The sequence below is a fragment of the Hoplias malabaricus genome, chromosome 15 (assembly GCF_029633855.1).
Source record: "Hoplias malabaricus isolate fHopMal1 chromosome 15, fHopMal1.hap1, whole genome shotgun sequence".
NCBI lineage: Eukaryota > Metazoa > Chordata > Actinopteri > Characiformes > Erythrinidae > Hoplias > Hoplias malabaricus.
Window position 1 is genome coordinate 6,888,053 of NC_089814.1, and position 14,490 is coordinate 6,902,542.

Sequence of the window (14,490 nt, forward strand, 5' to 3'; positions counted from 1 at the left end):
GTACTCTGTTTCTCTGTATCTGTAGGACCTGCAGGTTTACTGTGATTTCCCTGACGTTATTGACATCAGCATCAAGCAGGCCAGCAAAGATGGCTCCATTGAGAGGCGCATTGTTACCATAAACAGACAGGACAGCCAGACACTGGTATGACATACATGAGCACATGCTGGTCTTTGCATGTTATTTGGACGTGGGCTGTTTTGGAGAAAGAGAGCCAGGAAAGCAGGGAACTGTGCAGAAGTGGGTTCTTTTGTTCTGTGAACGAGACCAAGTCCCTGTCCTCAGCAGCAAATAGGCTCTTTTGTATACTTGTGTGGCCACACCCCTTTTATTGTCATCAGGAAACAAGTAACTATCATAAGACAGTTTTGACTTGAGCCATTGCTGTAAAAACAGTCCGGTGTAAACACAGCCTGAAATCTCATAAACATGTCAATGTATAAAAATAATAATATATACACCATAATGTCCTTTTTCAGGAGCTGGAGTTTCCCACTTTGACAGAGGCGTTGTCGTTTGTTTCTTTGATTGACGGCTACTACAGATTAACAACAGATGCACATCATTATCTGTGCAAAGAAGTGGTGCCCCCTAGACTCCTGGAGGCCATTCAGAGCAACTGTCATGGTCCCGTCTCGTGAGTTAATACACACACACACACACACACAGTGTTGTTTAAGTGTTCCCTTTATTTTTTTGAGCAGTATAAAAACACAGTGTAACTCCAAATCAATCACACTTCTGTGAAATCAATCTGTCCCGTTAGGAAGCAAGGTCCCACAGGTAGAAATGTCATTAGCAAGACAACCCCTATAAAAGGAGTGGTTCTGCAGGTGGAGACCACAGACCATTTCTCTGTTCTCATCCTTTCTGGCTGATGTTTTGGTCACTTTTGTATTTTGTCAGTGCTCTCACCTTTAGTGGGAGCATGAGGCGGTGTCTACAACCCACAGAAGCTGCTCAGGTAGTGCAGCTCATCCAGGATGGCACATCAATGCAAACTGTGTCAAGAAGGTTTGCTGTGTCTGTCAGCACAGTGTCCAGAGCATGGAGGAGATAGCAGGAGACAGGCCAGTACACCAGGAGACGTGGAGGGGGCCATAGTAGGGCATTTGCCAGAGAACACCAAGATTGGCAGATCCTGTGCTCTTCATGGACGACATCAGGTTCAAACTGAGCACATGAGACAGATGTGACAGAGTCTGGAGACGCTGTGGAGAATGTTCTGTTGCCTGCAACATCCTCCATCATGACCGGTTTGGCAGTGGGTCTGTAATTGTGTGGGGAGGCATTTTTTTGGAGGGCCACACAGCCCTCCAAACCCTGGGTTTCTTCATGACAATGCTAGGCATCATGTGGCTGAAGTGTGTCAGCAGTTCCTTCATGATGAAGGTGTTGATGCTATGGATTGGCCCCTTCCCCAGACCTGAATCCAATTGAGCACATCTAGGACATCATCCACCGACGCCACACTGCACCACAGACTGTCCAGGAGCTGAATGGTGCTTTAATCCAGGTCTGGGAGGAGATCCCTCAGGAAAACATCTGCCGTGTCATCAGGAGCATGCCCAGGCGTTGTAGGGAGGTCATTTGGCACGTGGAGGCCGCACACACACACACACAAAACTGGGCCTCATTTGAACTTTTAAGTTGGATCAGCCTGTACTTTGATTTTCCACTTTTATTTTGAGTATATTCCAAATTCCAAATGAAAAAATGTAACAATTAAAGAAGGTGCTCAAACATCTTTAAAAAATTATTTTCATTTTTATTTCTAAACTTTTCTCACTGAGATATTTGAATACACTTGTTATTAAAGAACTGTGTGGTGCAGCGGTCTAAGGGTTGGTTCTGTCATCATGGGATCCCCAGTGTGATCTCTGGTGATGCCTTAGCCATCTGAGGACAGGGGTCCTTGGAAAACACTATTAGCTTTGTGTGGAATAGCTCCTGCCCTCAACCCACAGCATGTTGTCACAAGCGTGACTGACCTAGCGGGTCAGCACTCCCTCAGGCGCCTGGGTCTGTCTGGTGCCATTTCATTCACAACAGTGGTTATCATCTTGGTGGCTGTCTACAGAGGAAGCATGTGCTAACCCTAACCCTAGTTTTGCAGTCATTGCTTCTAATAGGGGAAGTCCAGCTAATAGTTTGCACGGTGGAATTTGAGCCAACAAGAGTTTGATTGAAAATTAAAATATATTTGAAAAAAAACAGAAATGGATGAAATGTACTAATACCCTGAAATCCAATCTCTAGGATGGAGTTTGCCGTTAGTCGCCTGCGGCGCTGTGAGAATGCTAAAGGAAAGTACATTCTGCGCTGCAGCCCAAAAGACTACGACAAGTACTTCCTGTCCTTTGTGGTGGGGGTGAGTGAGTCCAGTTTGTTATAAATGAAGGTTCTGGGACACAAATATGACCCGGTTTTAAACCCTGAAGAAAATATTTTAATGAGCTCTGTGATGTATGGAGTGTATGAGCTATGAGAAAATGCTCCTTGTCATGACTGTTTTAGGCTTAATTTGTTTGTTTATAAAGTGTATGTTTCATCCTAATGTTAATATTAGAATACAAATAATATTCAAAACAATATGAAGTGAATTTTTGTTTTTTTACTGGAAATATGCATATATTTTTGAATTGTGACTTATAATGTGTGTGTGTGTGTGTGTGTTTGTGTGTGTAGTATGATGGTATATTTGAATATAAACATTGTCAGATTGTGCGCACTGCATCTGGAGAGTTTGTTCTGAGTGGAGCGAAGTGTGTTTTTGGAAGTCTGAGCGAGCTTCTGCACCGGTACCAGAAGGAGGCGCTACGCTCAGAGGGACACGTCTTCCAGTTCACAAAGTGCTGCCCACCCAGGAGCAAAGGTCAGTGGTCCCTCAGAACATCTGGTACAAATGGAAAAAAAAAGAACATAATGGAAAATAAGCAAACTTACCCTTAGGCAAGAGTAAAATAAATAATAAAGTAGTTGTGTTTATATGTAAACATGTTGTAAACGGTGTAAAACAGAAACGGTGATGTGTGTGTTTGTCCTTTACACCTCCAGTCAGGCTTTTCAGAACACTCTAAACATTCCTAATGCAAATGGGTATAATTCACTGTAAGTGTGCAATACTATAAGATGTTTTTAAGAGGAAAACACTATTATAGGGGTAAATGTTAAACATGAATTACAGGATTAATATCAGGAATTAGGATTTCATCATTCATTCATTCATTGTCTGTAAGCGCTGGTCTAGTTCAGGGTCGTGGTGGGTCCGGAGCCTACACAGAATCACTGGGTGTAAGGCAGGAACACACCCTGGAGGGGGCGCCAGTCCTTCACAGGGCAACACACCCTTTTGTGTGTGTGTGTGTGAGAGAGAGTGAATGAGTGTTCTACATTAACACAGTGTTTAATGTGAAGACAAGAAGTGCCCCTAATGAATTACAGTATGTTGTTTTATTTCTCTCTCTCTCTGTAGAGAAGTCCAACCTGTTGATCTGTCGCAGTAATCAAGGCTCAGATGTGTCTCTATCTCCTTCACTTTTCAAACACAACATCAGTCAGATGGTCTTCCACAAGATCCGAAAGGAGGACCTGGAAACGGTATGTTTCTCTATTTCTCAAACCACTCTTTTCACACATACAGCCCCCACCAGACAAACACTCGTTCTCTCAGGAATCAGGTTAGGCAACACTACTGGTCTGTTTCAAAACCCCTGCCAGTGTCATCACACTAAAGCCTGTGATATTGAGTTTATGTATTCACGCCCTGTTCTCCCTTCTGGTTTTCTTCATATTTACTCAGTGCTCTTTTTTGCGTGTTTATTTTGCTCCATTTAACCTCATCTTTGTGCTCTCACTGAAATGAGGGTCCGGCGAGACCCTAAAAAACTGACTTGGTGGTATATTTTTTGACACCGTGGTCATCGAGGCACTCCCATTGACGTTCACATGCACCGAACAGGTGAAATATAAATAATATACAGGGGGTCCTCGACTTACGACGTTGATCCATTCCTACGTCGCGTCGTAAACCGATTTTCGGTGTAAGTCGGAACATACAACTATCCTAACACCTATCTTCCTCGGTCCCGAGCCGCGTAACCGTGTTACACGAACTTCACGTTACGACGCAAAACCACTTAAGTCGAAACAAGGCTTTATAACTGTATAAAGCCTTGTTTCGACTTAAGTGGTTAAATGGGAGATGTGTCGTAACCACGAAACATCGTAACTCAGGACTGACCTAACCCGAGGACCTCCTGTATTATTAAACAAAACCAAATGTAAATGTAAATGAGACACCTGGCCTTTGATGAGCCTATATTATTTTCATACTGGTACTTACTATAATGTTGCAAATAGATACGTGTAGACCATTGTATTTGGACAATGTCACTGCTATTTCCAAAGCTCATTTAGACATTTGTGTTGTCCTTGTGTGTATGTGTTCTCTCTCAGATGGAGAGTTTAGGTCAGGGGACGTTTACACAGGTTTTCCGTGGTATCAGGCGAGAGCTGGGAGACTATGGAGAGATGCACGAGATGGACGTGGTGATGAAGGTTCTGGATAAGACCCACCGCAACTACACTGAGGTATTAGAGGAAGAAACAATGAGATTCTGATTAGCCCAGTGTAGGAGGAACAGCTTTGCCAGTCCACTTATTAAACTTGGATGATCAATACACCTTTTTTGGAATAGTCTGTGTCTGTACGAGTCTTTTACTGAGTGAGTAATAGAGGATGTACTTTGTTCTCAGTCTTTTTTTGAAGCCGCCAGTATGATGAGTCAGCTGTCCCATAAGCACTTGCTGTTGAACTACGGAATCTGCGTGTGTGCAGAAGAGCGTAAGTGTTCGCTTCAGCCCCCTGAAAACCATGTGCCCTACGTTACAAAATATCATAAGCCGCAAAGCTGTGTTTGTGTCTAATGTAGTGACTGTTACTACAGCTGTGATTTCATCATAGACAAATCATAAAGCCTAGTTCTCAAAAACTATTACTCATATCTTTCCATGAAAAAAGACAATAGTTTGAAGAGAAGTGAAAACAAAGAAACAAACTCACACACGAAGGGAGGAAAAAAGCTCCATCACTTTATAAAACACTGTTCCGTTGCTCCACAACCCAGTGCTTTTGGGCTTTACACCCCTCCACCCAACACTTATGTCCATCAGTTTTTCAATAGAGGCTTTTAACACCTGTGCACCACACAGTGGTTGACTTAACTCATCACAAAGCTTTGCACATTCTACAGGTTTTATACAACGTTTCAGTACATCACCGACAATGAAAACACATTTGTCATTATATATTTATATATTCTTGCTGCCTGTTGGTGTAATATTTCTGAAAATGTAGAAACATGAGATAATTGTTGAAATATTATTTCCCACTCAGACATCATGGTGCAGGAGTATGTGAGGTTTGGTTCTTTGGACACATACTTAAGGAGAAATCGTGTCTCTATCAACATCACCTGGAAACTGGAGGTGGCCAAGCAGCTGGCCTGGGTCATGCACTACCTGGTGGGTGAAATAAGACACTCTTTTGTGTGTATTTTAAGGAAGACAGCATTTTTAACTTTGAATGGTGTTATAGGAAAAAACAAATCCAGGAGTGTGAAAATGAAAACCAATGTGTATGTAATAGTATATATATTTTTTACATTGTCCTCCCACCACGCCATGGAGAGTGTAAGCATTAAAGTTTTGTGCACGTGTCCTGCTCTTATAGGAGGATAAGAACCTGATCCATGGAAATGTTTGTGCTAAAAATGTTCTGCTGACCAGAGAAGAGGACAGAAAGACTGGAACTCCACCATTTATTAAACTGAGTGACCCTAGCATCAGCCTCACTGTACAGCCCAGAGAGAGTGAGATAATTATACACACACACACACACACACACACACACCTTGCCGTGCATTTTATTAGTACAGTGAAATCTTGACCTAAGAGTGAATCAAATTACGAATTTCCGAAATACGAGCCGATGCTCAGACACACATTTGCTTTATGATGCGAGCTGAGATCTGAGTTACAAGTTTTTTTGTAGCATTGTAGCATTAAGCGTGTAGTGTGTAAGTTAAGCGATAGAGCACAAAAAGATAAACTCCCCCATTCTCCTCTAACTCCGCCAGCGTCTTTGTCTAATCTTCAAGGTAAATACACTTAATAGGACCAGTTTATTTCTATACATTCTCTTTTATTATGCGTTATTATTTTTTAAACATTATTTATAAAGTATGTTTTTCTTATTTAAAAACCATAAAAAATTGGTTTGGTTTTTGGAGGGCTGGAATGGGTTAATAGCATTTCAATTCATTTTATTGGAGAAATTTAATTTGATCTACATGCAAATTGCTCGTTCACAAAATGAGTTAAACTCGTAAGTCAAGGTATAACTGTATTTAGATATGAACTAGTTACAATTGAGTTTTTTAGGGTTTTTGTTTTCCATTTGAAGCTGACACTATTTTTCCCTAGAGTGAAAAATACTAGAGTGAGAAAAGTAGGCCCTCTACTGGCCGTTCTGCTGTTCAAATCAAATATACAGGGGTTAGACCAGGGGTCGGCAATGAGTTCACAATTTTGAAAATGATTAATGAGTATTTAATTAAAATGTATTTTATTTTAGTTCGTTCATTTTCAAAATGTAATTCTATGAAGATTGTTGCGATCTTGTGACATCTAAAATATTTTAATATTTAAAATATTTTTGTCGCTTATAATACACGTCACAACTTCCAACGTGCGACACCCGCCAGTGAGCGGTTTCTGGAACTTTCTGACCGCTGACTGCACGGCGCCAGTAAAATAATGACGTCACACAGAGAGAGGACAGCGTTGTTTGCTGCCAGTGGATAATTTAAGTTCGGCGTTTTTTTTCCATTACCACAAGGACTCAAATAGACATTGAGTATTTTCCTTAACCGTCAACACAACGTCTTTTTTTTTAAAGGAGTTAAAAATGTTTTGTTGAATGCAGAAATGTTATTTCATTTTCTCTGCAGTCGTTCATTGATTTCATAAATGTAACACAGTGTAGTTTGTTTATACACAGCACAAAGGCAAAAAAAAAAAACTGTCATGCGCAGTGTTATTTCGTTTAAAAATTCAAAAGGGTTTTGTGGCTCCCAGTGTTTTCTTTACTGTGTGAAACGGGTCCAAACGGCTCTTTGAGTGGTAAAGGTTGCCGACTCCTGCCCTACACCGTACTAATAAATTATTGTGGTCTACAACCAGGTGTTTCAGTTTCAGTGTCCAACCCCTGTACATCCCCTTAAATTGCGTCAACAGTTTAATTGTGACACCTGACTCACTCACTGTATGTGAAATGTTTTGAAATGTTGTGTTGTGCTGCTAGGGTAAAATGGAAGAAGTGAGAAAGCCCTGCTCAGAGAATATTTCACAACTTCCCACAAACATGTCTGTGCTTAAATAAAAGAGTGAAAAATACCACATAAACAAGATTACTGTGTGCACTGAATGCTGAGTCCCTGTCACTAAAGACCACTGTACTTCTGTGTCTGTGCTTTTAGTTCTGATTGAGCACATCCCCTGGGTCCCCCCAGAGTGTGTGGAAGACTCTAGAAATCTGAGCTTGGACACCGATAAATGGGGGTTTGGCACCACGCTGTGGGAGATTTACACAGGAGGAGAAAAACCTCTCAGTTCATACGATTCCTCAAAGGTAAAACACCCCAACACCTCTCACTCCACAGCTGCACATTCTGATTAACAACCTCTTTCAGTAGGCCTTCTACTGGCCGTTCTGTGACACTCACTGCATGTCAGATGTTTTTGAAATGTGTTGAGCTGTGGGGGGGGAAAGGGAAGAAGAGAGAAAGCACTGTTTAAAGACTGTACTTAAATAAAACCATTATAAAAACACTGTAATGCTCAGTCAACAGTAGATTAATGCTTGTAAAACCTGTGCTAGGATTCTCAAGCCCTGCTTTGTTTGGGTGTGTGTGTGTGTGTTTTACAGAAACTGCTGTTCTATGAGGATAGGCATCAACTGCCTGCTCCTAAATGGACAGAACTGGCCAATCTTATCAACAGTTGCATGGATTATGAGCCCTCGCAGAGGCCTTCCTTCAGAGCCATTATCAGAGACTTAAACAGCCTCTTTACACCCGGTACACACTCTATCCCCCTGATTACAGCAACATTGAACAGTTTTTTCTCACTGCGGCTCCCACAGATAATCCAACAATAAACTCTAATGCACATTTAATCATGGCATGAACATGATTAAATATATAGCAGAATGCTACTAAGTATAATGCCTTGTACAGTTCAGTGATCTCTGCATTTGTAGGTTAGATTTATTAATAATAATAATTGTTAGTAGTAGTAGTGTTTATTAGAATGATAGGTGACAATATTAATGAATTAATGTGAGATTAATTCTCTCTCTCTCTCTCTGTTAGATTACGAGTTGTTAGCAGAGAATGATACGGTTCCGGTGAGGAGTCGTGGGTTTGGTTTTGCTGGGGCTTTTGAGAGTCAGGAGCCTGTTCAGTTTGAAGCAAGACACCTCATCTTCCTCCAGCAACTGGGGAAGGTACAACACTCTTTTCTTTTCTTATGTCAGAAAATGCTTACAGTGCATTGAAAGAAATGTTTTAAAAAATTTTAGACAAAACTCACACGTTTTTTTCCGTCTCTGCAGGGTAACTTTGGTAGCGTGGAGAAGTGCCGTTATGACCCACTGCAGGACAACACAGGCGAGGTGGTGGCAGTGAAGAAGCTTCAACACAGCACAGCGGAGCACCTGCGAGACTTTGAGAGGGAGATCGAGATCCTTAAATCACTGCAGCATGAAAACATTGTCAAATACAAAGGAGTCTGCTACACTGCAGGTGAGGCAGTTTAAACTAGGGTTATTAATGCAGTTAGTTAGTTATAGCACCACGGCTAACAGATGGCCAACAGAGGGCGCTCTCTGCTCTAGAGTGGCTAGTCAAATTATGTGTGTGTCTGAAGGAGTCATGTGATACTTCTGAGGGTTTTTTAAATTTTATTATTATTAAATTTCACACTGTCAGGGAGCCCTAGGGCGCCGCTCTGGTCCGTTTCTTTTCCAAATATTGATATTAATGTCGTTTAAACCCCGGAAAGGTTTGAGTGCTGACATCACAACAAAGGGATAAAATGTGAGGCCCTTAGGCTTCATTCACAAACTGCCATTGTCACTATTTTTGTCACAAATATTTGTATGAGGCATATATTCTTTTCAATAAACCTGTTCACACTTTAGTGTTTAGGGATTGAATACTGACGAGGAGCATGTGGTAAACACGTATCTCCAAGCTATGAACGCCCAAACCTGAGACTAATTCATCTCGTTTACCTGCGAAGTGTGAACCTCCTTTCTGACTTCCATTAGTTTCTTGCGTAATGTGATTGAACTTCAGGCTGAAACTAATTTTGATCACCGTCTCTGTTTTTTCTCCAGGTCGAAAAAATCTGCGGTTGATAATGGAGTACCTGCCCTTTGGGAGTTTGAGAGAATACCTCACTAAAAACAAGGATCGGTTTGATCACAAGAAGCTACTGCTGTACGCCTCACAAATCTGTAAAGTATGTACACACACACAAATAAATGTGTTTTTCCCTTTTTCTTTTATTTTTTTTTACTTACATAGTTGAGAGGGAAAAATATAAATTATAAAATATATTTTGTTCATTTTGGGTTGTTTATGTCGGCTCTCAATGCACAAGTTTTATGAAGCAGATTTCTTTAAAAGACTATTGATAAACGTTGTTTTAACAAACAATATTAATATTATTGTTGTTTTATTGCTACTATGATGATGATTATCCATCCATCCATTCATTATCTGTAAGCGCTTATCCAGTTCAGGGTCGCGGTGGGTCCAGAGCCTACCTGGAATCATTGGGCGCAAGGCGGGAATACACCCTGGAGGGGGCGCCAGTCCTTCACAGGGCAACACACACACTCACACCTACGGACACTTTTTGACACAGGGAGAACACACCACACTCCTCACAGACAGTCACCCGGAGGAAACCCACGCAGACGCAGGGAGAACACACCACACTCCTCACAGACAGTCACCCGGAGGAAACCCACGCAGACACAGGGAGAACACACCACACTCCTCACAGACAGTCACCCGGAGGAAACCCACGCAGACACAAGGAGAACACACCACACTCCTCACAGGTCCCTGGAGCTGTGTGACTGCAACACTACCTGCTGCGCCACCGTGCCGCCCCATAATGATGATGATTATTATTATAACAGTGTTTAATGTGCAGTGAACATTGACCTCAAAATACCTGCCCTGAAGTATGTGGTTTGTATTTCTTAAAGGGAATGGACTACCTGGCGTCCAAGCGCTATGTCCACAGAGATCTGGCCACAAGGAACATCCTGGTAGAGAGTGAGTTTCGGGTAAAGATTGGAGATTTTGGCCTGACAAAGGTTCTGCCACAGGATAAAGATTATTACACAGTCAGAGAGCCGGGGGAGAGCCCGATATTCTGGTGAGAGATCATCACACACACACACACAACTACATACACTGTACATCCGAAACCATGTAGACACCTCTTCTAACTTGTGAATTCAGCTACACGTTGAGGATGATAATTATCACAATCATTATAAAGCTTAACTTGCTCATTGTGTGTTGAAGGTACGCTCCCGAGTCTCTGACGGAAAGTAAATTCTCAGTGGCATCAGACGTGTGGAGTTTTGGGGTTGTTCTGTACGAGCTCTTCACCTACAGCAATAAAAACCGCAGTCCACCTGCTGTAAGTCTGCCTCTCGCGCTCCGTCTCCTGTTCTGTGCAGGAAGATCAGCAAATTTTCATTTTTCACAGAATGAATTTCACTACAACATCCTGGTTCTGTCCCTCAGGTGTTTATGGAGAAGATGGGGCTTGATAAGCAAGGACAGATGATCGTGTATCACCTGATTGATCTGCTGAAAAACAACTACAGACTGCCAGCTCCTGAGGGATGTCCTGCTGAGGTAAAACAGTCAGTTACATACAGTCAGCCAAAAATTTAGGGACACCCAGCGCTTCAAAAGGCAACAGTGATGTGAGAACTATTCAGATGAACAAATACGATGTTTTCTGTCCAGTGCTTTCATATAAATACTATCATAAGAACGACTCTGTGTCTGATTGAACCTACATTAGACACCTTTAGAGTTGTTTGAGTGAGATGAATAAACGTCAGTTTAAGTTTCATTTTGGTGAAAAAAGATCAATTAACAAGGAAACATTAACCGATGTAAAGCATTTTCAAATTTAAGTGTTTGCCTCTGTAATGGTGCACCACAGTGGTTTCACAGCGTTGGGTTCTTGTGTTTCTCTCTGACAGGTGCACTCTCTGATGAAGGAGTGCTGGGCAGCAGAACCAAGCCAGCGCCCGTCCTTTAAACCTCTCGGCCAGGCCGTGGACTCGATCCGAGAAAGTAAAGAAGGCTGAGGGAGCGGTCATCAGGGAGCGTGAACAAGTATGAGGTGGAGAGGGCATTTTACTGCAGACCACTGGGTGGTGCCAATGCTGCAGTCTCTGAACTCTTGAGAACTGCAGGGGAGCAAGGCTTTCTCTGCCTCTATCAGGGCAATCCATTTTTGCTTTGCTCCTTATACAATAGCAAACCTTACAAACATGGGGGAAAAAAGCATGGCTTTCTGTTTCCGTCGCCTGAGGAATAACAGTATAGCCATTAGTTTCTCATCTTTTCAGGTGTATTTTGTTTAATGTACAAAAATGAAAAGGTAAACCAGGATCCTCAGACGACAAACACATCCTGTACAAAAGGCAGTAGGCAGGTTGTAAGAGATTTCTTCACCTCTGTCCACCTCGCCTTCAGCTGCCACCAACCACAGCCACAAAGGCTTTCGAGGAGGACAACGGAGCCGATGATGTTGTTGTTGATGCAAATGCTGAACCATTCAATCTGCACGGCCTCTACGTATTTCAGGGTCATTTTCACTGCTTTAAGGTGGTGTTCACATTGAAATTCCCACCTGTGATAGTGGCTTGTACCCAGGTGCCATTCTCCAAGTTGATGAGGAATGTTTCATGGCTCAGTTTCATCAGCAGCCTGACGAAGGTCACAAGGGCAATCAATTTACAAAGAAAACCCTACTCATCATTTATTAACTCAGCATCTCATGACAAGGGCTTCAGGTTTCATAATAAAGATATCCTAGACATTGCATCCCTTAACTATGACTTAGTAGAGTCATAATTTTGAGAAACTTTCATTTTTACGAATTAATAAAAGGCTTTTATATGTTTTTACTCGTGGCTGAGGCAGGCTTGCATTACTTAGGTGTCAAAATTGCGATATCAGTTTAAGAGGTCATTAAGTGTCACAGTGACCTTGTTTCATATCGATGTGTTTGTGTTGCGTTTACAGATTGTTTTTATTATTGTTCTTGCTTATTTTTATACTGGATATAATTGCAAAGGCAAGAAAAAGTCTTCTTTTGTGTGTGTGTGTGTGTGGCTGGGTGTGGTGCTGTACAAAGACATGTTGGCATTTAAATGCGCTTGTTCTCAGTAGAATTAGCTTGGGGACTTTGTGTGTGTTAATGATTCTCTGTAGAAATGTGCTAATCAAGTTTGAGCTTGCGTCAGATGAAAGACGTCAGGGTTCGCATGTGCGTGGTGAGGTGTTATTAATCATTCATCCACCATGTTGAGAAGACCGTCACAAGCAGTAGCCATTTGTTTGTGTTGTGTGTGTGTGTATATTTTTCTCCCCGTGTTTAGAGCCTACAGAAAACAATTTACATATTGTCACTGCCCAAGAAATACATGTATCTCCAATTTAATGATGACGGACCAATAGAAATGCTCCAAAATTACTTGGAATAAAAGCTTTTTTACATTGACTGCCACTGAAACTTAAGGAGGTTTTTCCCTCTTCTCCTGTAACATTACTCTTTTGGAGTAACTCTTTACTCTTAATGGAAGTTCATTTAAACCATTTCTGTTGGTTCAATTCAACATGTCCATTTCCGCCACATAATTTAAATTTCAATAATATGTAAGTTGCTATCTCAATACATTGAGATACCATCTCATTATTTTGAGATACTAAGTCAAAATATTCATATAATATCTCATTATTTTGAGATACTATCTTATAATTTAGACATACTAAGCCAAAATATTGAGATAGTAAGTCGATAAATTGAGATCCAATCTCATTATTTTGAGATACAAAGTCAATACTTGTTATATATTATCTAGTATATAATATACTAGATAAGTTTACAATCTGAATATATTGACTTATTATCTCAAAATAATGAGATAGTATCACAATATATTGGCTTTGTATCTCAAAGTATTGACATTGCCAATTGCATATTAATGCAAAATAAATATTGTTGCCTTTTTGTATTATTTTATTTGGCGGAAACTGGCTTCCATAAACATGAAATCTGCACACAGCATAACGAGCCTTTTCACATAATGTCAGAAAATGGCGATACAAGGTTCAGTGTAAATAGTGAAATCATGAGCACTGCCATGTTCTTAGACATTGAGCCTGTTTCATGACAGAACTTTGTTGTCAGTGGTCAATCACCACTTAAAGCCTTACCACCAAAGACCTGAGCGTAATCTGAATTTTAGGAGCCAGGTGTTTGTCTGAGAGCGGTGATGTCACGTTGTAGAAAACCAATTTTAACGATGTATTTCATGTAATATAGCTTCAAAAGCTCCCTGTCCGTAGTCAGTGTTGTATAAAACTGTGAGGTTTGGGGGATATTTACTTTGACTTGTATTTCTCTACTGAGTCTGCAGCTTTGAGACTTGGCCGTCTATTCACTGTGAAGATGTGAGGGTGTTTCAGCCGGGGCCTGCTTTGTGAACGTGGCACAAAACAGGGCAGAGGTTATTTACATATATCTGTTTAAAAGGCACTAATGAGAAGAGCCTTTTTGTTTAGTTCTGTGAGGTAAAGAGGTTGAAATGTCATTGTTTCAGCATGAACTGATTCTGTTTTTGTTCTTCACGATTGCTTTGTGCCACATGAATGGACTGAGTGGCTTGTAGTGAGTGAACGACAGGGAAAATACGGAGGAGTCCTTTAATAGACAACGAAGCATCAGTAATAAACACATGAAACTGTGAAAGGACTGTTCAGTGTGGAGCAGCGAGACCCCGCCGTCCACAGAGGTGTCCGCTTCTCAGATCAAAGGGTCGAACAAACAATGCAATTTCTACTTTGAAAACTGGACACCCGGAGTTCTTTGGATCAGAGAGTAACTGAAGCACGAGAGTACGGAGGATTTCTTTTTTACGGATAAATGAACCTTTTTGCATTAGAGTCACCTTTTAATGTGTTTGTACAAAATACAAATGTATTCCTTTCTGTTTTATATGCGTTTCTTTTGTCTCATTTCAGAGAAAAGAACAGAATACTTTTAAAATGTTTTAAGTTTTTTAAGAAATAAAAAAATAATTGAAAGGAAATATT

The 14,490-nt window shown here is 41.1% G+C and overlaps 1 protein-coding gene across 1 annotated transcript in view; it reads left to right on the forward strand.

Annotated features, from left to right (window-relative positions):
* The window catches only part of jak2a (Janus kinase 2a), a 60,118-nt gene extending 45,676 nt beyond the window's left edge, over positions 1-14,442 (forward strand). Inside the window, exons 7-24 of the mRNA XM_066645150.1 lie at positions 26-145; positions 481-638; positions 2,261-2,372; positions 2,690-2,876; positions 3,477-3,601; positions 4,460-4,594; positions 4,760-4,847; positions 5,400-5,527; positions 5,736-5,874; positions 7,543-7,694; positions 7,992-8,142; positions 8,437-8,570; positions 8,679-8,868; positions 9,465-9,589; positions 10,347-10,519; positions 10,672-10,789; positions 10,897-11,010; positions 11,367-14,442. Of these exons, the coding sequence (XP_066501247.1) occupies positions 26-145; positions 481-638; positions 2,261-2,372; positions 2,690-2,876; positions 3,477-3,601; positions 4,460-4,594; positions 4,760-4,847; positions 5,400-5,527; positions 5,736-5,874; positions 7,543-7,694; positions 7,992-8,142; positions 8,437-8,570; positions 8,679-8,868; positions 9,465-9,589; positions 10,347-10,519; positions 10,672-10,789; positions 10,897-11,010; positions 11,367-11,474 (2,457 nt within the window). The 3' untranslated portion in view covers positions 11,475-14,442. The remainder of the gene's footprint in view (positions 1-25; positions 146-480; positions 639-2,260; positions 2,373-2,689; positions 2,877-3,476; positions 3,602-4,459; positions 4,595-4,759; positions 4,848-5,399; positions 5,528-5,735; positions 5,875-7,542; positions 7,695-7,991; positions 8,143-8,436; positions 8,571-8,678; positions 8,869-9,464; positions 9,590-10,346; positions 10,520-10,671; positions 10,790-10,896; positions 11,011-11,366) is intronic.
* Positions 14,443-14,490: the final 48 nt, after the last annotated feature.